The 24,024-nt window shown below is 37.8% G+C and overlaps 2 protein-coding genes across 6 annotated transcripts in view; one reads left to right on the top strand and one right to left on the bottom strand.

Annotated features, from left to right (window-relative positions):
* Nucleotides 1-24,024, bottom strand: part of LOC145545227 (uncharacterized) — a 192,078-nt gene that overhangs the window by 152,457 nt on the left and 15,597 nt on the right. Inside the window, exons 2-6 of one of the 5 annotated variants that reach the window (XR_014081964.1) lie at nucleotides 22,442-22,552; nucleotides 14,232-14,307; nucleotides 4,302-4,427; nucleotides 2,969-3,035; nucleotides 2,171-2,316 (exon numbers count right to left, since the gene is read on the bottom strand). The gene's annotated coding sequence lies outside the window, so the exon portion shown is untranslated. Of the gene's footprint in view, nucleotides 1-2,170; nucleotides 2,317-2,968; nucleotides 3,036-4,301; nucleotides 4,428-14,231; nucleotides 14,308-22,441; nucleotides 22,553-24,024 lie in introns of those variants that run through there. The other 4 variants (XR_014081960.1, XR_014081968.1, XR_014081967.1 and 1 more) reach the window with 4 other exon arrangements.
* On the top strand, nucleotides 336-16,923 carry EXOC1L (exocyst complex component 1 like). The gene is made up of 3 exons (XM_081589214.1): nucleotides 336-1,882; nucleotides 11,084-11,214; nucleotides 16,657-16,923. Exons 1-3 carry the CDS (start codon nucleotides 1,762-1,764, stop codon nucleotides 16,921-16,923), a joined length of 519 nt encoding a protein of 172 aa, XP_081445340.1. The 5' UTR covers nucleotides 336-1,761.

Raw genomic sequence — 24,024 nt, 5'->3', positions numbered from 1 at the left:
AACATTCTTCCCACAGAATATGTTCCTCCATTTAAATACTTCCCTCTCCAGATCTTCTACCCATAGCATTCTCTGATATTCTCCAGGTACAAATATATTTTCTATATTCCCTTTCCTCTTGTGCCATTTATCACTTTTACATATTTATGACAATTATTTGGTATGCTTGTCTCTTATTAAATTACAAGCTTCTCAAGGATAGCCTTCCAAGAAACAGATACCGTGCTTTGCCCCAGTAGGCACCTAGGGGATTCTTCTTTGGGAGTAATGAAATGAATAACATTACAAGGAGACCATTTTATTTATTTATTTATTTTCTCTAAATTATCTTTTATTTCTTTTTTTTTTATTTTAGTTGGGGGATAATTACTTTACAATATTGTAGTGGATTTTGCCATACATTGACATGAATCAGCCATGGGTTTACATGTGTTCCCCATCCTGAACCCCCCTCCCACCTCCCTCCCCATCCCATCCCTCTAGGTCATCCCATTGCCCCAGCCCTGAGCGTTTGTCTCATGCATCGAACATGGAATGGTGTTCTGTTTCACATATGATAATATACATGTTTCAATGCCATTCTCTCAGAACGTCCCACCCTTACCTTCTTCCTCAGAGTCCATAAGACTGTTCTATGCATCTGTGTCTCTTATTCTGTCTCGCATATAGGGTTATCGTTAGCATCTTTCAAATTCCATATATATGCATTAGTATACTGTGTTTGTATTTTTCTTTCTGGCTTACTTCACGCTGTATAATGGGCTCCAGTTTCATCCATCTCAATAGAACTGATTCAAATGTATTCTTTTTAATGGGTGAGTAATATTCCATTGTGTGTATGTACCACAGCTTCCTTATCCATTCGTCTGCTGATGGACATCTAGGTTGCTTCCATGTCCTAGCTATTATAAACAGTGCTACAATGAACATTGGGGTACATGTGTCTCTTTCAATTCTCGTTTCCTTGGTATGTATGCCCAGCAGTGGGATTGCTGGGTCATATGGCAATTCTATTCCCAGTTTTTTAAGGAATCTCCACACTGTTCTCCATAGTGGCTGTACTAGTTTGCATTCCCACCAACAGTGTAAGAGGGTTCCACAAGGAGAACCATTTTAAAAATAATTTGGACCCAGGAATTGATTGTGACTCTCCTGAAACAAAGGTCTGGATGAATTGCAGAAGGGGAAAGAGAGGAGGGAAAAAGACTAGTTGGAAGTGTCAGGAGCAAGCACAGAGGCTTTTTCTTTCGCGGATGATAGCAAAGTTCTTAATGGAAGACGATCCCAATCAATAGAGCCAGACAGCTGATTTATATAATGGAATCACACTGAAGGAGTGGTCTTCCCCTGCAGAGCCATGTGAAAGGGGAAAAGGGTTACTAGGCTAGGGAGACCAGGGGACTCCACAAGTGTATCCGCTGGTGTTCATAAATATGTTCCCCATCAACAAACCACAGGAGAGCTCCAGAGAGCAGCCTCCTTGAGCCTGGATGCTGGAGAGTGACAGTGGGGCTGGTGCGGCTGCTGTATTTTGGCTGCTGCTGCCGCTGCTGCCACTGGGCAGATACCGCAGTGAGGGGTCTGACCGCACTGAGTGCTCTCAAGAGCCTGGGTCTGGCCAGGAGCGAGAAGTTGAGAGTGAGGGTTGGGAGGTGGGCAGGACTCACCGAGCAGCTGCAAACCAAAATAAGAAATCTAGGGAGCAGAAGGAGAAAAGAGTGAGCGGGAGCCAAGACCTCAGGCCAAGTGGAACTGGAGGAAATGTCATCATTGGTAAAGGAGGACTTGGAGAAGAAACTGTTTAAGCCACTCTCACAGAATCTGTACGAGTTTATTGAAATAGAGTTCTCGGTCCAGGACAGGTATTACCTCTGTGTGTCAGGTAATCTGCTCTTTGCTATCATTTCAAAATGTAAATAATCCTGAGAGGCTTAGGTGATAGAGGGGCATTTGGGGGTGTTTACTTTTCTACGCAGCAACAGCACATGTATCTTCTTGTGATAGAATTTAACTATGCCAAGATAAAGAATTTGGATTATACAGCATTTTTGTAAGTGCTAAAATGGAAGACAAAATGTATTGTATTAATATTTTGGTTAATTGTTCAGAAATGAAACTGGGCATGTGCTTTTTCTGATCTGATTAGTCTCCAATCTTTTACTCAATTCACTTGCATGGCAAACAGTTTTATTTATGTACAAGCTCATTTTAAAAAATTCAACAGAAAGCTCTCTGTATATTTTTAAACATTGGATAACTGAGTTATACGGCTTTGTTTCCAACCAGTCTGGAAAACCAGTGTTCTCTCTTCTCATGCTGGGAAAGAAAAAAAAAGACCTTAGATTTTCTTCTGAGGTTTATTTAGACTTCCTGGTGGCTTATTTTGAAAAGAGAAATGATCTTTTAAAAATTATTTCTCACAGTATGCTCACAGAAACAATATTTTAATGGTAGAAATTAGCTCATGAAGATGGAACTTTAAGGAAATGTTCTCTAAACTATTCAACTAAAATATTTTTCCTCATGTTTTAAACATTAATGAAAATTGTCCAAAGGTAGGTATAAGCTTTTTCACTTAATTATGATTTACCTAACTTGTAATTATTGTGCTGAACTTCGACAGAAATGTTTGTGCCACTATTGAATTTAATATACAGCATTTTATTTTTCTAATCCATGATTTTTAATAGTTTTCAGGGGCTTAAGGAAAGAGGTTAGAAAATCTAACTTTCATTGTACACTTTGCTTTTGAAGGCACACAGTTCAACATTTTCAGAAAGTCTATTATACTTCCCTTCCTGATACTTTGCTTAAAAGAACTTGCAAAAGTTGTCACGAGAGAGTACTGTAAGAGAAGTAGAACATCTTTAAAGAAAGTGCTAAGAACTCTTTAAAATCCTGTAATTCCTAACAGGTATACTAATATTTACTTAATAATAAGAATAATAAGATTTATCTTATATTTTACCTAGTATATTTTGCCAAATAAAAAGTGTGAGGCTTGGCATACCAGCAAGGTACAAAACTTCCTCAGTCTAGGAAAAAGAAAGTCAAATTATGGAAAAAGTGCAAATGAAAAAATTTTAGAAACTGCATTATATTCAAACCATCAGGTCACTATATCTTAAAATATTCTTACTTAATGTATTAGAGAAAATGCTTATTCCAACATTAAAATTTAATAGTTAATTTTATTCCTATTGTAATTCTTTACAAAGCTAATTACTCATCATGTAACATTAATATATACACATTGTTTTAAATCCTATGAAAATAAAGCAATCATAATAATGTTTATGTATTTACCAGGAATTATTTAAATCTAATTTACTAGATGTATCTTAATGCCCCCCTCCAACAATATAATTAACTAAAGTTGGGAAAAAAACACTCCTAGAATTAAATTTTTGGAAATGGATGTAATTTTTTCCCCCCAATATCCTCAAGTTCTGAGAAAGACACTGTGGGCTGGGGTCACCTGCTGTCTTTTTTCATAAATGACATGAATCCTTTTAATCAAGATTGGTTAAAAGGTGTTGGCATTGTTAACATGTGCGAAGGAAACCTCTTTAGGGGTCAAAGTTTTCACCTGGAAAATGATCAAATAAAGTGAGTGATCACTTTCATTAGTAAAATTCAATAATTCTCTTATGTAAGAAGTAAGGGAAAAACAAGATTGTCTCAGAGGTGAGGAAGAGGAGATGATATTGTGATATTCCAGGTAAAAGTTAATATTAAAATTCATTTTCATTCACCAGTTTCATGACTCTCCTCTATCACATCCACCAATTTGAGAGCACTTTTCCAAATGTAGCATCTCTTTATGACCATCTCAAATGCATTTAGACAGAACAGTAATTTGAAATAAAGTCAGAGTGATGCTTGCTAGTTCTAAATCTTTGGCTGTGCTTTACTCAGAAAATATCTCCATTGAGAGGAATCAGACAGGCCATATCTCAATTGCGGAGGCAGATAACTCCAAATTTTGAAAGTTGGACACCTTCTGGGAGTAGAGAGACCCATAGTTATGATTTCCTCTTTATAGCCTCTAATCCAGCAGTTCTAAATTTGTGAGAGCCAAGAGTCTAGAGTAGTTAAATCCCATTATACATTTCTCAGATTAAAGAAGATATGTTTAAATAAGTTACACTTTCTATTTATCTGATCTGAGTCTGTCTTTTGCAGGGGTCTCACAACCAGGTGATTGCAATTTACTGTTACCTGGATATTTTACTTCATCAATGTCAAAAAAACAAACATTACAAATTCCATCTCCTGTTCGATAGTTTGCTAGTACTTACCTTGGGAATTTCATGGCACCTCAGGGTTTGCATGGTCATTTTCCCTTGGAATTGGCTTCACCTAACCCAGAATGTCATTATCCTTGAAGTTAAAAGCAGCATCTTCTTGTAAAGGAGGGTGGGGCTCTATTATGTGCGGGAACAAAAAGAGACAGCTCACTTGTGCAATGATGAGAATGCAAATGAGTTAAGGAAATTCTGAAAGACTTGAAATTATATAGAAAGCATTAGCCATAATTGGATAGGAAGTAGCATCACATGGTGGGATAGGCCTTGAAATGCTAGGAGTCAGAGCTGAAGTGAAATGACTCAACTTTGCCCACCTACCAGCTATGAAATAGGGGGCAACACTATTACTTACTCAATTTAATAATCAGTTAATTTCAAAAACACCTACATTTGCACAGGGGCTTTCCTGGTGGCTCAGTGGCATAGAACCCATCTGCCAACGTAGAAGGTGGGTTCGATCCCTGGGTCGGGAAGATCTCCTGAAGGAGGAAATGGCAACTCACTTCAGTATTCTTGGGAAAATCCATGGACAGACAAGCCTGGGAGGCTACAGTTCACAGGGTCGCAAAAGAACTGGACACAACTTAACAATTAAACAACAACATTTGCACATAGTGTTCTCTCTTTTTAAAAATTTTATTTTTAATTAGAGGATAATTACTTTACAATGTTGTGTTGGTTTCTGCTATACAACAGTGTGAATCAGCCATAAGTATACATGTATCCCTTCCCTTGTGAACCTCCCTCCCACCCCCCCATCCCACACCTCTCGGTCCTCACAGAGCACGGAGCTGATGCTCTCTTCTTAAATCCTGACTAGGGAAAAAGCAAACTTGATAAATTATATTCCAAATAAATAAAAGGTAGGGTTATATTGTTAAAATATATAGAAAAAAGTGTATTGTGAAAACATATGCTGAGATGTAGAAATATAGTATATATTGTAAAGAAATATTTACAATAAAAATAAAATATACAGTGAATACATAGACGTATATTTATGTTATATAGTTGATAAATAAATTATATGCATATTATTTTTCAAGTATTGACATATATTTTGAAAAACATTCTCCATAGATAATTAATTTGAAAATAAACAGTATTTGCTAGAATTATGAAAATAGTATGCATAAATTCTCCATACATATTACATTTTGATGCCAAAAAAGAATTTCTCTGTGCATCGGAGAATTGAATAATTTTGTCAAATCATTTATAATATTAACAATAAGTGTGTCAAATAAGAATGTTAACAGGAAAAATAAACAAAATACTAGAGACTAGGTGTTTTGTGAAGCACAAACACTAATTTCTCATATTCCTGCAGGCTGGGAAATCCAAGAACATGGTTGCTTGCAGATTCAGCGTCTGGTGAGGATCTTTGTCCTCATAGACCACTGTTTCCTCCCTATGACCTTGCAGGGCAGAAAGGGCAGGAGAGCTCTCTGAGGTCTTTTTATAAGGGTGTTAATCCCAATAATACCTCCCAAAGACCCCACCTCCTAATACCATAAACTTGACTTGAGGGTTAGATTTCAACATAGGAATTAGAGGGAACAAACATTAAATCTGTAGTACCCCGTATTACCCCCAAATCAATCTGATTAAAATATTTCTAGATAAATTATTTGAAAGCTACCTTTTGATTAAATCAATAATGACATTCTCAACAATCCCAAGACATAACTAATACATTGAAACATTTTCAGTGAGGTTTCTTGTCTTTAATATCTCACGGTAATTTCCCCCTATTACTTAATTTCAATGATGAAAGCAGTTATATAACTCTAGGACTATGAAATGATGGTAGTTTATGTGTTTAAAATATTTCTGTGCAGCTTACCTACAAGCTGCTTTTTTTCCTCTTATCTGCCAAATTATATTGGATCATTGGCCAATTCCTTTCCACTTAGCCTCCTGAATGACAATTTTACCATGAGTGACTATTTTACTACGATAATAGAGGCAATTATTAACAACAATGTTTATTACAAAATTAAAAGTGAAAATCAATGGTTGGCATGAGGTTAAGATGGTTATTCTGAAAATGCTAACTAAAATAATGACACTGGAGTAGGTTCATTCTGAAAACTCCTGGGTCTATAGATATCACTGAATCATAACTGGGCAGCAATACATCTGATATCACTAAAACCAACTGTGCAATATTCTAACTATACAAACACATTTCTGTTTTAAGACCATGTGATAAGTTGCCACTTTGCATTAATGTGGATATGGCCACTTAATTTTAGCTGACAGCAGAGCTCAAGCATGGAGATGAGGGGTTGGGTCCACTCCAGCCTGAGCAGACTTCTTCAACTCTTGGCTAAAGACAATTCTTGGAACCTCCTTGACTACAGAGGAGATTGTTTTGCCAAACCAAGGAGGATATACTGTCTCTGTGCTGCATCATTGTATCAAAAAGTTAACTTTTAAAGCATGATTGCCGTTTTCTTAGTTTGTAGTTAGTGGGACAGTGACCACTGATGTAAGAAAACTTGGTAACTAGTAGATCCTACCTTCTTATCTCTTTCTTCACTCCCTCCCTTCCACCCATCCTGGCAGCAGTCCCCAACCTTTTTGCCACCAGGGATCATTTCATGGAAGACAATTTTTCCATGGACTGGAGGAAAAGGGGGATGGTTTATGGATTATTCAAGCACATTATATTTATTGTGCATGTTATTTCTCTTATTATGACATCAGATCCAACCTCACATCATTAGGCATTATATCCCAGGGGTTGGGGACCCCTGCTTTATAGAACTGCTGAAGAAAACTTTCTAAAATGTAAAGTTCAGCTTGACTGTTTACTTAAAGTCCTTCAGTGACAACACAACCCCCTGTAAATCTCCCCACATATATAACTTTCAGGATAATATTTGAACTCCTTAGCCTAACATTCTAGACCATTCAGGAACCAGGTCCTGCCTTCCCCGTTTCCTATCACCTGTTCCCCCTACACATCATGCCAACAATGGTAAATGCCTGTGAGGACTAGAAGATTCAAGTAGCTTATGCTTTTGTACACATGCTGTTTCAGAACTCCCTGTACCCCTTTATTCATTCTGCTAACTCCCACAGCCCTTTACAACTCAGAAAATCTGTCAAGAAGCTCTCTCAGACCTCCAGTGGGATGCAGATATCATTTCCCCATGGTCCTGTAAGACCTGTTCATTCCTTATTCACAAGACTGTAATCATGTGTTTTCTTTCTGAAGCCCCACACTCTGTAATCTCAGTGGGAACATGAATGGTGCTGTAGAGGAATACATTTTTTCAATGCCTAGCCCAGGACTTTGTACAAAAAGGGCACTCAAATAATTATCAAATTAATGAAACAAATCAGTGGGTCTGCAGTTAATGAGCTGGTTATCCTAACAGGTCGATGAGGCCATGAGTTTGCTTCAGATGACATTTTTATACAGTATCCAGTGATTTCTCCCCATCCCCATCCTCTCCCACTTCCTAAGTAGCCAGGGAGACAGCTAGTCAGAACAAGAGTATCATCATCTGATTCTGAGGTAGAGCCTTTGTCTGGACAGACAACTGCCTTCTAGTGTAAGCAACCACCTCTGAGAGCTTGTCCTTAGCAAGTATGACAGAGGCTACCATGCCTCCACATCAACTCCCCAACCAAATGGCTTCTTTTCTCATCTCTTCCTTTCTTCTTCCCAAAGCTAACATCTATACCAGTGGAAGTAGATCTCTTTTAGGGTTGGAAAAGTATACACAAGCAGAAATCCACCAAGTTTGCATACAATTTCAGGAGACTCACAGACTCTGAGCCAGTTTCTTACCCAGGGTTAAAACCTTCAACTTAAAACCTTCCACTCTAGGTCCCCTCAGGACATGACCCTCAATCACTCCTTTGTCCTCAAAATTTGCAATCCCTCCTCTTCCAAACTCTTGGACTATGTGCTCTAAATCATAGCCTTTATTCTCTTCCTATTTCTTGTTCTAAACCCTACATAACATAGGAACTGGTACACAGTAGGCACTCAGTGTTAGCCAGTCCATGAAGGAAACTTCTGCAAGCTGTCTTCTATGCTCCCCGTTATAGAGGAATTGCCCTCAGGGAGGAAATAAATGATCTTCCCCAAGTCAGAATGAGTGCCAGGACTGAACTCTGCTTTTTACCCAACAAAGTGACTTCATGGGATTGTCTCCAAATCTTTGAAATTCTCTGTCCTTGTCATTTCTGTAACATCACACTGTTGGGCTTGTCTCTTTTTTGATGGCTCCTTTTTAGACCTCTCTGCAGGCACCTTTTTTTTTTTTTCTCTACTCCATCTCACCTTTTTCCTCTGCTTTTTCCCCTATAAACCTAATCTTGGAAAACTGTCTACACAGAAAAGTCCTAAGTCCATATCTTCATTTCTAACTATCTCCATCTCCTTGTTTCCATCTCATTCTCCTCCCAGATACTTTATGCATCTCATCTGTATGTCAAAAACTAAACTCACTATTCTGCCCACCCAGTCCACCCTCCATACTTTTGTATTTTGATTTCCATCCAGTGTTATTTCCATCAAGTGTTGTCAATGCCTCATTTAAAATCTTATTTAGATTTGCTACTTCTATTTTTACTGCTCACGTCTTATGCCTAGATTCCAACAACCTCATAAAACAAAACAAAGACAAAAAAAATTACCATAAACTAGGCACTATCCTACATCATTTACATACTTTAATCTTTACACCCTGTGAGTTTGTATCACTCTGATGTCTACTTTACGACGAGACAGCTGGGATTTAATCTCTATGATTAAGTCATATGCTCAGACCACAGTGTAAGAAGTGATGTCATGATTTGAATCCAGAATGTCTAATGCCAGAGCCCACTAAGATTTACTGCCTGTTCTATGGACCTCCAGTTCCTCTTCCTTTTCTTCTTCAATGTTCTTGGGCATCACTGATTTCAGAAAAATACTCCTCTAATGAGGTGCCACTTTATTAGTCTCTTGCTCAGAAGGAAAGACACTTAATGAATGTGTGTTACTGTATGACCTTTCACTGAACTCCTGACACAGTGCCCCCTTAGATTTGCCAACCTGCTCAGACTCCCTTCTCTAGGAGACTGAGTTCAGGTCCATTGTGAACTCAAAGCACAATTGGTTGCCTTAATTTCAGTATCACCTGCATTTTCAGGGGATAACTAACCTCTTCACGAGCCCCAACTCTAGAGCCCCGAGTGTTCAGGCCAGACTCCCATCCTTCTCACCAGAGGGGGGACTCAACACCACAAGTCCACAATGGTTTCTGTCACTTTTCAAAACATTTTCACAACCTGGTTAACCTTATCCTTCATCATGTCCTAACACCAATCAATCTATACAATCCACTGTCTCTAATTCCTACCTGGTGAAGTTCAGGATCAATTGTCCTCTCAATTTGTCATACTGTCCTTCACCTAGAAATGCCTTCAGTATCATCGCTGCCTTTCTGAAACTGGACTAACTTAAAAGCTCTATCTCCAACTCTATTTCTTCCATAATTCTTTCCTTAACTTTTCCAATCCTCTTTCTTCTAAGAACTCCTTTTGAGCATATAGTCTGTTCCAAATTGCTGATCTATTACTGTGACTATATTGTAATATATTGCTTTCATCTTCTTAACTAAGAAACCATGCCAAAGTGATATTTTCTAAAACCAAAAGACAGTCTTCCTCAAAGACAAATTCCAGTCTCACTCTGAGGAGACAGAACCAGCCTGCAACACTCCAAGTGACATCAACCATCTTGAAAGCTTAAGATATTCGATTCCCACTGCCACTCCTCTATGATATAATTGTGTACCTTCATAATACATATTTTATATGACATGTGTGTTAGCCTTTTCTCTTCAACAAAACCATAAGTTACCAGAGGGCAGGCAATCATTTACTCCCACTGGCAATCGTAACAGTTCTATCAGGCAAATTGTGGATACCTAGGAAATACTCCCTTGAAAACTCATTGAGAACTTTCAATTCAGGAGTTCTAACATCAAATGCTGATTCTTCTAGTGTGTTCATATGAGACCAAACTCAATGATTTTAAGGCCAGAAAATTATTTCCCTTATGTCGTTCACATAAAATAAGCAATGCTTTCCCCCATACTGTTCAAAGTATAGTACTAAAGTTTTTGTCTCAATGGCGCATTTCAAATACTAGAAGTTTAGATATACTCTGGAGAAGATTAAAAACCTCAAACAATACCAAATAGGTTAGTAAAAGCTATGTTGCAAGCAGTCCTACATCCAAAATCTCACAGCAACTTTAAAAGAAAGTGTACTTGATATTATTTGCATGCTCTCTCTTCCACAGTTGGTTGCTGGTTGAGCAGAATGGTTTACTTTCCTGACCTCATTTTCTTGTATTGTCATAAATTAAAATTCCAACTTGTTCTGGTAAACACTTTGGCACTGACTGTATGCTCACGCTAAGCCTCTTATTTCCTGCCCTGAGTTGAACTCCACCCTCCACCACAAAGCTCAGAGCTGAAAGCATAGAGCTCAGTGTTCTATCTGACAGACATTACCGCGGCTGTATGTGACCACAACTGTAGCAAAAATAAAGTTAATACACTGATAGAACAGTGAGCAAATTTGAGGGAACATTCATGAAGCTTCAGATACCTCAGAGTTCACAATTAGGGTGCAGACATAATGTATGTTCAAGTTCATTATATGAAAAGGGGACACATAAATACAGAAAACTATGATTTGGTGAATAATTTATTATCTTGCAAGAGTCTATGTGAACGAAGTCTTTTTCTGTCCTACAGTGACCAAAAATGAAGAAGTAAAAATAATTATGGTGAAACACTACAGAATAGGTTTAGATGAAAAATATGAAGTCACCAAAAAGTGGTCTTTGAATGATCTGCAGATGATCGATGGAAAAGAAGCAGATACAGTAAGTGTTATGTTTTGTAAGGGAGCTATGGAATCAATATCCTGGAGATCTTGATGGTCAATATCCTACTTCATACATTTTCGGCATATACTGATTGTTAAGATGGCATATTGTTCTTAAGTAGTACGGTTTAATCTACTGGGATGACCTACTGGTTTGTTTTTTCTGTTTCTATGAATTTAAATTTGAATTTTGTCTATTAGATTTAAAAGCGTCTTTCCCAAGCGCTTCTTAACAGGTAAAATAAAATCTTCTGGTCTGTTCTGAAACTTTAAATACCTGACACTTTCACACCACTCTCTCTGCATCCCAACTTCCTCCACAAGTTGTGGGAATTCCCTTCCTCACCTTCTTCAGATTTTACTCCCGGTTAGCCGGTTGATCCTCCAGAAGGACTGATAACTCGAGGAAATCCTATAGCCTCAGTGTTGAAAGTAGAGAAAGAGTGTGTAATCTCTCGCATGACCACTTGAAAGTGGTTTTCCCAGTCTCTCCTTAAACTCTACTGATGGAAAACTCATTACCACATGAAGAAGTCCATTCTATTTCTGAATTGCCATCGTTTATCTTTACATGTCCTACTTATGTTTTATTATTTTTTATATTTATTTGTTTGGCTGTGCCAGGTCTTAGTTGCAGCATGTGGGATCTAGCTCCCTGACCAGGGATGGAACCCAGGCCCCCTGTTTCGGGAGCGTGGAGTCTTAGCCACTGGACCACCAGGGAAGAAGACCCTCCTACTTATATTTAACCAAAATCTGCTTTACTATGACATCCACCCATCAGTTCTAGTTTTGCCATTTGGTACAACCAGAACAGACCAAACCCTCCTTTCACATAGCAGCCTTTCCAATATGTGAAGACAATTATAAGGTTCCCTCAAGTTTTCTCTTTCCTGGGTTAAATGTAACCATTCATTCTTTAAATGATGTTCATATGAAGGTTAAATAAGATAATATGGCAGGACCATACAAACACTAAGAGGGAATAGCACTGTTGTTGTTTTATGCAGTGACATTGCTGCAACACCTTCCATTATGCTATTTGCTCTCCTCTCAAATGCTTCAGTTTTTCCAGAATTAAATATAATACTTTAGAGTTAGTGTGACCTGTTTATATTTCCTTTGATCTGAATTCTTATTTCTATTGAACACTCAACTGAGCCCTCTGATCTTTGGCGCATGAATTGCCTTTTAACCTGATCTGCCATACCCTCTATGTACCTAGGATAAAATGTAAATAAAGGCCCTTGATCATCTGGCTCCTTCATCTCTGGTCATTCTCCCTAAAACTTTATACAGTGAAAGTACTTAACAACTGACTCTCGGGGCTTAGAATGCCAGTCACCTCCATCCCTCACCCCATTCTCAGATTCTCCATGAAGTAAAGTCCTACTCATGTCCCTCAGCCCTACAACCCCATTGCATTATGGATGTAAATAATCCAACAAACTGCAATTGTTGGCTTATTCTGTCTCCCCTCTGGAAAAAAAAAAACAAAACTGCAGCCCTTACTTTTCATCTTTTATTGTAGCCTCCTGCCTAACAGATATTAGGGGCTCAAATACTTCTGTTATCGTTGGATGAATTAGAATTTAAACTCACTTATTCGTCATCCTATTCAATGCCATACTCTTAGTTTGGTCTATTGTTCCCACCTATCAAATCTTCTAATATTTTGATTTGTTAACATTCACTGTAGTATGGTGCAGATTTAATTTGCACAGGATTTAGCACTTCATTCAAGTCAATAATAAAAATGATGAAGCAGGCAGACCTAAGTATACCTTTGGGTAACTGATAGGTTATCATGACTACTACTATTATTACCATTATTAGTAGTGCTGCTACATGTTACCATCTCACACATAGTAAACGGTTATCAGATGACAGGCACCAACAAAAGCTCTTTCTAGACATAATTTCATAAAATTGTTACAATCCATGAATTAGATTCTAGCATTACTCCTGATTTACAGATAAGGAACATGAGACATAAAGAGACTAACTGACTTGTCCAAGGTCAAATAACTACTTTAGTGATGGAGGTAGATTTTACCTCCAAATCTATTAATTCATCTTCTTTGGACTTGTTGTTTACCATTTATACAAATTTGTATATTTGTTCATTCACTGAGAATTTATGGTATATTAGGTCTTGCTAGGCTCTGATGTTAAGTGGTAAGTTAGATGGACACAAGCACTTAATTCTGCCTTACTTATCTAGTCTGAATATCTAAATTTTACCCTTAAGATCTTTACTGAGATCAATATATGTTATCTGCTGTTGTCTTCCAGGAATCCTGTTTTTAAAATTTGGTATATTTGACAGAACTTCTTGGTGAAAGTATGCTGGATTTCATTACTTTCTTTCCTAAGTAATCACATAGCATTTTTTCTGGCAAGACATTCTACCTAAACATTCAACACTTCAGGAAATAAATATTTTTGGCATGTCAATATGCTGGAACATTACATGGCCATTAAAAATCATGTTTCCAGAAGAATACCTCAGAACACAATTGTTCATCATTTAATACATTTTGTAAAAGTCACCTGATACAAAACTTTTCTATAGTATTATCTTATTTCACATATTTAATCTATCATAGTACCAAAAACTTGAAAGCTGAACCTCAAATTTTAACACAAAAATATATAGATGTGTGTATATGCATATATGAAACTAACCAGTACTTTAGCAATAATTATGTGTGATAAGATTATTATAATTTTTAAATTATTATCTTCTTTGTACTTTTATATATTTGCCAAAAGTTCTGTATTGCATTGAATTTTATCAGAAATCAATGTCAATTTCATTAATATGTAGTTTTAGGAATTAACCATTCCCACTTCTTTTTTTTGACCATTTTCTTCTTTTGTTGTAAGTTCTCAAATATTTACTGATGTCATAATTATTTTCTATGAGCTTGGTCAGTGCCCAGGAATGTATTAATCAAGCCTGTCAACTCAGATACACTGGAAGCAGCTAACTCTGCTCTATTTTATCCTCACCTTTCTGGCATTTAATTTCATCTCTGTTGTTGATTCTTCCCTTTCACGTTTGAAGATCATTATTTTTCATAGTGAACTAGATAGATACAAAAGAGAAGTTGAGTATTTCTAATTTTCTCATCTCTTTAGGACCTAAAATATTAAACTGTCAGAAGAAAACCTGTAATATCCAAAGTGTAATTCTTTTAAATATTTCTTTCCTGTGGATGAAGTACAAATACCTCAATTGTTCTGGGAATTTCCACTTCTCCTCCCTCTTGTAATTGAATCCTCAGGAGTCAGCATTTATTATATTTTTCTCAATAGCAATGATACAGTTTTAAAGAGAGCCATTTCAAGCCAGAAAGTTGTCAACTTTAAAATGGAGTGGAATTGAAACTGAAGTCAATTTATATTGCAGAAATCAAAATGATGGGGGACTTGGAGACTGTTGTGGTGCAACAGGAGAGAGGATGATGTAGCAAGAAGTGGGGCTCTGGGCTGATTGAGAGCTTGGTTCTCATCTTGGCTCTGCCAATAACTACACGTGTGACCTGGGCTTTAACCCTCTGGAAACTATCATTCACAGTTACGGTACATTATATTATAATCTATTATAAACAAGAGATTACAGAATGAACTATGAGATTCCCTTTTAGCTCTATCAAAAGAAACAAAGAGAGAGAAAGGGGAAGAGGGAGAGAGGAAGGAAGAAAGGAAGGAAGGAAGGAAGGAAAGGGGAGGGATGGACAGATGTGTATTCTATGTTCACGCCTGCTTAGGCTTCAATTATTAGGCTAATGGAAAAACTTCATCCTCTCCAAGTATTTCAAAAACATAAAGCATATTTTCTACATGACAAGGAGCAAATGGTTCTGTGAGGAAACTGCATAAGAAGTGTGATTAGTATCTGGTGATGGAATAGGTGTGATTTCCTTTCATTGAGATTCTCTGCACAAGTGTCTTTCAACCGGCAATTACGACAGTTAGGAAACATTTTGCAAGGTGTGAGTTGGGGAAATGCACTTAAAATCACATCACTTTTGCACATTCTTTAAATATTGCTTTGTTTTTAAAAAATTGTAATAGTGCAAAGCAAGGTGGTATTACCACCAGTATCATAATCTCCGGCGGCAGATCTGGGAAAAGGAACTATCATTCATTAAGCTCATTAAGCTCCATCCTAGTGTCACAGTTTATATGATTAACCTCATGTAAACTTCATAGCAACCCTATCTAAAAGTGAAGGCCAAATCTGATAAGGATCTTGCCCATGGTTATATCGGTGTCAAAACAGTGTTCTAACTTCAAAACCCTTGTTTTGAAGTTCCAGAGAACTTCACTTTCACTTCACTTTCAGCTCAGTTCAACACGTGTTTGTTGAGAATTTCATTGTTGCCATGGATAAGCACCAGGAACACAAAAGATAAATGATTCAAAAACTCTGCCCTCAAGGAGAGTTAGAAGTTAGGCAGATAATGAATCTGAAAGCATTTTGTAAATTGAAAAAGCTCTTCATAAGTGCAAGGCATTGTTGTTACTACTATTAGTAACAGTAGCAGTTATTATTTTACCATGTAGACCTAGATCAGATTTGATGCCTACTTTTTCCCAAAACATCTCCACTAGAAGTACAGAGCCTAACTCAATCCAATGAGTCAGTGTCAAATTGTCAAGTTTCAGTCAAATGATTTAATGATCCTTGTCATTAACTTTAAAAGTAATTCCTTGCTGTTAACTTCAAAGCCAGCAAGTTGGTGACCTGCCTACCTGTTGCCTGCCTGCTAAGTCGCTTCAGTTGTTTCTGACTCTGTGCAACCCTATGGACTGTAGCCTGCCAGGCTCCTCTGTCCATGGCATTTTCCAGGCAAGAATACTGGAGGGGGTTGCCATTTCCTGCTCCAGAGGATCTTCCTGACCCAGGGATCGAACCGCATCTCTTGCATCTCCTGCATTCACAGGCGGGCTCTTTACCACTAGCGCCACCTGGAAAGTTAGAGACTTAGCAAGTATGCATGCATGTATGCCAAATGCTGATTCTGTATTTCCCCCTTCTACCACTGAAATAGCAAAAAGGACCAACTTGCTAGTTGAGAAAAGATCTCTCCTTTTCTCCCCTGTGGAGTCTGCTAAGTGGGTTTATTCTTCTCCATCCTCTCTACCCTCCCCAATTCACTACCCTGGGAAGATTTGACAACTACACATTCTGACATATGTTTTATTTGCATATTGAAAAATCAAAGATGCTTCAAAATGATCTTCTTATTGATTTTCTTTTTAGAAGCAATATCTTTGAACCAGGTAGCTTTGGAAAGCTCATTTTTAGATTTTTGAAATATGTTTGGTATCTTATAATCAATAAGCATACAAAAGAATATGAGAGAATCCAGGAAATCTAGCTACTTTCTTAACTACAAACAAAATCTTGGCTCTCTTTTTCTTCTAGGACAATCCATTCTTTGATCTGCACTTCAAGAAAGTGTACAGTTTGGAAGCATATAGTTGTGCTTCAAAATATGCCTTTGCTCGGACTGTAAACAAGCTGAATCATGCATACCTCAAGAAGGACTTACAGATCGTGAACTTTGATTCTACTTACATTAATGATGATTCCATTTGGTCCTCCAACAACAAGGATTGCTTGGTCCTTATGAGAATATGCTTTTATGCCTTCAATCTAGTGTGCTTGTCCCTGTGTCCTCTGCCACTGTGAATACATATACTATGTTCCTTCATCAATGTTCTATGAAAATGGTTCCCTAAGTAAATATTGACAGTCATGGTTTTGTTTTTTCCCTTTATCGGTGACTATTATTTATATGAAAATAAAGTGATGCTTTGTGAATTGCATGAAATGTGCTTTAAGGCAGTCATCCAATATTTGAGACTCTTGCCTATGTGTTCTTTGGTAACTTTGGAAGGAGTTAGATGGTTTTGCCTAAATTAGTATTCTATGAAGGGGTATCAAGAAGTATCTTGAAAGACCAAAATGAGTAGAAATGCATTCCATGTTCATGGATAGGAAGATTTAATATTGTCAAGATGTCAATACTACCCAAAGCAACCTGCAGATCAGTATAATCCCTATCAAAATTCCAGTGATTTTTTTTGCGGAAATGGAAAAGTCAATCCTCAAATTCATATGGAGTTACAAGGGCCCCTACGTATCCAAACAATCTTGAAAAAGAAGTACAAAGTTAGAGGACTTACCTCTCCCAGTTTCAAAACTTGCTACAAAGGTACAGTGATCAAAGCAATATAGTACTGACATAAGGATAGATATATAGACCAATGGAATAGAACTGAGAGTTCAGAAAAACTCTTACATCCATGGTCAACTGATTTTTGACAAGGGTGTCAAGTTCATTCAAAGGAGGGAAAAAAATCTCTTCAACAGATGGTGCTAGGGCAAAACTGGATATCTACATGCAAAAGAAAGAAACTAAACTCATATCTTACACTTTAAACATCTCTAAAATGGATTAAAGATTTGACTGTAAACCATGAGAGCATAAAACTTCTAGAAGAAAACATAGGAGTAAAACTTTAGAACCTTGGATTTGGCAATGGATTTTATGACATCAAAATGAAGAACAACAAAAGAAAACAGATAAATTGGACTTCAACAGAGTTCCTTTTGCATTAAAGAACGTTATTAAGAAAGTGAAAAACAAACCTACAGAATGAAAGAAAATATTTACAAGTTATATATCTGATAAAGATCTAATACAAAGAACTCCTACAACTCAGTAACAAAAAGACAAATAAACCAATTTAAAAATAGACAGGAAACTTGAATAGACATTTCTGCAAAGAGGTTGTACAATAAGCACAAGAAAAGAAACTCAGCATTATTATTCATTAGAGAAATGCAAATAAAAACCAAAAAGAGATACCACTTTACTACTACTAGAATGGCTATTTTAAAAAAAATACAGAAAACAAGAAGTGTTGGGAAAGGTGTGGAGAAATTGAAATTCTCTTACATTGCTTGTGGGAATGTAAAACAGTATAGCCATGGTGAAAAACAATTTGCCTCTTCCTCAAAAAGCAAAACACATAACTACTAAACAACCCAGCAATTTTCCTCCTAGGTATATACCCAGAGGAATTGAAAGCAGGGATTTGAATAGATGTCTGTACACCAATGTTCACTGCAGCATTATTCACAGTAGCCAAAAGATGAAAACAACCCAAATATCCATCAACAGATGAATGGATAAACAAAATGTGGTATATTCATACAGTGGAATATTATTTTGCCATACAACATGGATGAACACTGAAAATATGTGAAGTGAAATAAGCCGGTCACAAAATGACAAATATTACATGATTCCACTTATATGAAATACCTAGAATAGGTGAAATTAGAGACAGAAATTAGATTAGAGATTGCCAGGGGCTGGGAGGAAGAAGGAATGGGATGTTACTGCCGAATAGTTACAGTGTTTCTTTTTGTGATGATGAAAAAGTTTTGGAGACAGATGGTGGTAATGGTTACACAACATTATAAATGTAGTCAATGTTGCTGAATTATACATTTTAAAATGGTTAAAATGGCTAATTTAGTGTTATAAATATACTTTAGTTTTTAAAAATAACAATGTAATATGCTAAAAAAAAATCCAATTATACACTTTAAATGCGTGAGTTGTATGGTGTGTGAATTACACATCAATAAAATTGTTAGAAAAAAAGAACTACTTTAAGTCTACTAGAAGAAAACGTGGGTGAATTTTTTTTTTTATAAACTAAAAGTGGGGAAAACTCCTAGCTATCAAATTCAGAAAAAAAAAGGAAAAAATGATTGACCACATAAATCAAAACCGCAATGAGATGTCATTTCCCACCAGTTAGGATGACTACCAAAAAGACAAGAAATAGCAAGTGTTGAGGAGGATGTGGAGAAAAGGTAACCCTCATGCACTGCTGGTGTGAATGTAAATTGGTGCAAACATTATGGAAGTTTCTCAAAAAGCTAAAAATACAACCAACATATGATCCAGAAATTCCCCTTCTGGACATTTAAATACCCAGAAAATGAAAATACGATCACAAAAAGATATATATACCCCCATGTTCACTGCAGCATTATTTACAATAGTCAAGATATGAAAACAACTACCAATAAATGAATAGATAAAGAAAATATGACATACATGCGCGCACACACACACAAAAGTGGAATATTATTCACGTAAAAAAAGAGATGAAATCTTGCCATTTGCTACAACATGGATGATTCTCAAGGGGATTATTCTAAGTGAAATAAATCAGACAGAGAAAGACAGATACCAGATGATCTCTCTTGTATGTGGAATCTTACAAAAGGAAGAAAGAAGATACAGAGAACAGACTGATGGTTTGCCGTGGTGTGGAGTGGCTGCTAGTGGGAGAAATGGGTCAACGGGGTCAAAGGTAAAAAGAAAAAATAATTACAATAAAGTAAATAAAAATGAAAAGTTTATAATATAAGATCAGCTTTCTGAGTCAGGTAAAGGGAAGGAAAACAAAGGGAAAAAAAATTAAGATATGTATGAAAGTGAAAGTATTAGTTGCTGCTCATTTGTGTCCGACTCTTTTGAGACCCCATTTTGTATAATTTCTTGCCTTAATTGACTTTTTCTGAATGTTGAGCTTTAAGCCAACTCTTTCTCTCTCCTCTTTCACTTTCATCAAAAGGCTCTTTAGTTCTTCTTTACTTTCTGCCATAAGGGTGGTGTCATCTGCCTATCTGAGGTTACTGATATTTCTCCCAGCAATTTTGATTCCAGCTTGTGCTTCTTCCAGCCCAGGGTTTCTCATGATGTACTCTGCATATAAGTATAAGCAGGGCGACAATATACAGCCTTGATGTACTCCTTTTCCTATTTGGAACCAGTCTGTTGTTCCATGTCCAGTTCTAACTGTTGCTTCCTGACCTGCATACAGATTCTCAAGAGGCAGGTCAGGTGGTCTGGTATTCCCATCTCTTTCAGAATTTTCCACAGTTTATTGTGATCCACACAGTCAAAGGTGTTGGCATAGTCAATAAAACAGAAATAGATGTTTTTTCTGGAACCCTCTTGCTTTTTCAATGATCCTGTGGATGCTGGCAATTTGATCTCCGGTTCCTCTGCCTTTTCTAAAACCAGCTTGAACATCTGGAAGTTCACGGTTCACGTACTGCTGAAGCATGGCTTGAAGAATTTTGAGCATTACTTTACTAGCGTGTGACATGAGTGCATTTGTGTGGTAGTTCGAGCATTCATTGGCATTGCCTTTCTTTGGGATTGGAATGAAAACTGACCTATTCCAGTCCTGTGGCCACTGCTGAGTTTTCCAAATTTGCTGGCATATTGAGTGCAGCACTTTCACAGCATCATCTTTTAGAATTTTAAATAGCTCAACTGGAATTCCATCAATTCCACTAGCTTTGTTTGTAGTGATGCTTCCTAACACCCACTTGACTTCACATTCCAGGATGTCTGGCTCTAGGTGAGTGATCACACCATCATGATTATCTGGGTCGTGAAGATCTTTTTTGTACAGTTCTGTGTCTTTTTGCCACCTCTTCTTACTATCTTCTGCTTCTGTTAGGTCCATACCATTTCTGTCCTTTATCGAGCCCATCTTTGCATAAAATGTTCCCTTGGTATCTCTAATTTTCTTGAAGAGATCTCTAGTCTTTCCCATGCTATTGTTTTCCTCTATTTCTTTGCATTGATCACTGAGGAAGGCTTTCTTATCTCTCCTTGCTATTCTTTGGAACTCTGCATTCAAATGGGTATATCTTTCCTTTTCTCCTTTGCTTTTTGCTTCTCTTCTTTTCACAGCTATCTGTAAGGCCTCCTCAACGGCCATTTTGCTTTTTTACATTTCTTTTTCTTGGGGATGGTCTTGATTCCTGTCTCCTGTACAATGTCACAAACCTCCATCCATAGTTCATCAGGCACTCTGTCTATCAGATCTAGTCCCTTAAATCTATTTCTCACTTCCACTGTATATTCATAAGGGATTTGATTTAGATCATACCTGAATGGTCTAGTGGTTTTCCCTACTTTCTTCAATTTAAGTCTGAATTTGGCAATAAGGAGCTCATGATCTGAGCCACAGTCTGCTCCCGGTCTTGTTTTTTGCTGACTGTATAGAGCTTCTCCATCTTTGGCTGCAAAGAATATAATCAATCTGATTTCGATGTTGGCCATCTGGTGATGTCCATGTGTAGAGTCTTCTCTTGTGTTGTTGGAAGAGAGTATTTGCTATGACCAGTGCGTTCTCTTGGCAAAACTCTATTAGCCTTTGCCCTGCTTCATTCTGTACTCCAAGGCCAAATTTGCCTGTTACTCCAGGTGTTTCTTGACTTCCTACTTTTGCATTCCAGTCCCCTACAATGAAAAAGACATCTTTTGGGGGTGTTAGTTCTAAAAGGTCTTGTAGGTCTTCATAGAACCGTTCAACTTCAGCTTATTCAGCGTTACTGGTTGGGGCATAGGCTTGGATTACTGTGATATTGAACGGTTTGCCTTGGAAACAAAAAGAGATCATTCTGTCATTTTTGAGATTGCATCCAAGTACTGAATTTCAGACTCTTTTGTTGACCATGATGGCTACTCCATTTCTTCTAAGGGATTCCTGCCCACAGTAGTAGATATAATGGTCATCTGAGTTAAATTCACCCATTCCAGTCCATTTTAGTTTGCTGATTCCTAGAACGTCAACGTTCACTCTTGCCATCTCCTGTTTGACCACTTCCAATTTGCCTTGATTCATGGACCTAATGTTCCAGGTTCCTATGCAATATTGCTCTTTACAGCATTGGACCTTGCTTCTATCACCAGTCATATCCATAGCTGAGTGTTGACTTTGCTTTGGCTCCATCTCTTCATTTTTTCTGGAGTTATTTCTCCACTGATCTCCAGTAGCATACTGGGCACCTACTGACTTGGGGAGTTCATCTTTCAGTGTCCTATCTTTTTGCCTTTTCATACTGTTCATGGGGTTCTCAAGGCAAGAATACTGAAGTAGGTTTCCATTCCCTTCTCCAGTGGACCACATTTTGTCAGAACTCTCCACCAAGACCCATCTGTCTTGGGTGGCCCTACACTCAGCATGGCTTAGTTTCATTGAGTTAGACAAGGCTGTGGTCCATGTGATTAGACTGGTTAGTTTCTGTGATTGTGGTTTCAGTCTGTCTGCCCTCTGATGCCCTCTCTCAGTGCCTACTGTCTTACTGGGGTTTCTCTTACCTTGGACGTGGGGTATCTCCTCAAGGCTGCCGCTACTGACCTTGGATGTAGGGTATCTCCTCTGGGCCGCTCACCACTCCAGCACTGCGCAGCTGCCTTTTTAGGTACTTACTGAAAATTGAATCACATTACCATTATGTTATGTTTCTTCTCTCTCTGCCATTGCCTTCTTTTTTCCTCTATTCTTTTAAAGTTTAATTCATCTGCAAGCCAAAATGTCTTAATTCGCTAGACTCTTTCTTATATTTTTTCTTTATTCCTCTTTTACCTAAGCTACTGCAGTTTGAAATTCCTAGCACCTAGTTGCCAATACTAGCAGAATCACACATCCAGGCATTCAAGTTGTATACCACACAAGAGGATCATATCTAAAAGATAAACCTGGAAAAAATTAATTGAGATGACAATTTACAGGTGAAATCCATAATTTGAGGCCACTCAGTTGTGGAATGACTGGGGAGAGCTCCCTCCTCCATGAATTCCTGTCTGCACTCATGGAGAGTACCAATGAACTAGCATACACTCTAGCAATTGTCCACACTCCCACTTGACTACAGTCTGAGCATTTCTTTGTATCAGCTGCCTATTTTCACAAAATGCCGTGTAACAAACAACTCTGAGTGGCTTATAAACAACAAGCTTTTAGCTCTTGCTTATGCATTTTTAGGTTTTCTGGAATATGGTTGATCTATGCTGAGCTGTGGAGAAGTCACTGGCAACCCACTCCAGTACTCTTGCCTGGAAAATCCCATGGACGGAGGAGTCTGGTAGGCTGCAGTCCATGGCGTTGCTAAGAGTCGGACACGACTGAGCGATTTCACTTTCACTTTTCACTTTCATGCATTGGAGAAGGAAATGGCAACCCACTCCAGTGTTCTTGCATGGAGAATCCCAGGGATGGCGGAGCCTGGTGGGCTGCCGTCTATGGGGTCACACAGAGCTGGACACGACTGAAGCGACTTAGCAGCAGCAGCAGCAGCAGGCTGAGCTGGGCTGGACTGGGCTGGGCTAGGTGCCAAGCTTCATATTGAATTCAGGCTTGCTCCACATCTCTCTTCTACCTTTAACCAGTTACTACTCAAATTCTTCATTGTTGTGGTCAAATGCAGGACCACAAAGGCCAAATCCAACCATGCAAGCATATTTCAAACATCTGCCCACATCATGTTCACTAACAACCCACTGGTCAAAGTAAATCACTACGCCAAGTCCAAGGGCAAAGGGCAGGGAATTAAATTCCATGCACCGTGAAGTCTTATCAAGGATGTGAATGTATAATAGGAACACAAGGGAATGATAGAGACCAATAACTCAGTCTATTAATAACAAACTCCTCATGTTGCTTTTCTTGCTCCCCTGCTACTCTCAGAAGTCTGAGCCCTCTGACTTTGTCTCCTCACCTAGATGGAGTTGGGAGTTTGGCTGTCTGCCTGGGCTCTGGAAATCTCCCTTAGGGGGAGTTATTCAGGTTGTTTAATAATACACTACCAAATATTTTTTAACTTTAAAAAAGGCATGCTTCTTTAAAATTCATATCAAGGTATTGCATAGGCAAAGAATTGACAGCCCTACAGAGGGGATAT

Source organism: Giraffa tippelskirchi, chromosome 1 (genome assembly GCF_054371585.1).
Source record: "Giraffa tippelskirchi isolate mGirTip1 chromosome 1, T2T-mGirTip1v1.2.pri, whole genome shotgun sequence".
In the NCBI taxonomy this organism is placed as follows: domain Eukaryota; kingdom Metazoa; phylum Chordata; class Mammalia; order Artiodactyla; family Giraffidae; genus Giraffa; species Giraffa tippelskirchi.
Note: the sequence above shows the minus strand (reverse complement) of the source record. Positions and strands in the feature narration are given on the sequence as shown.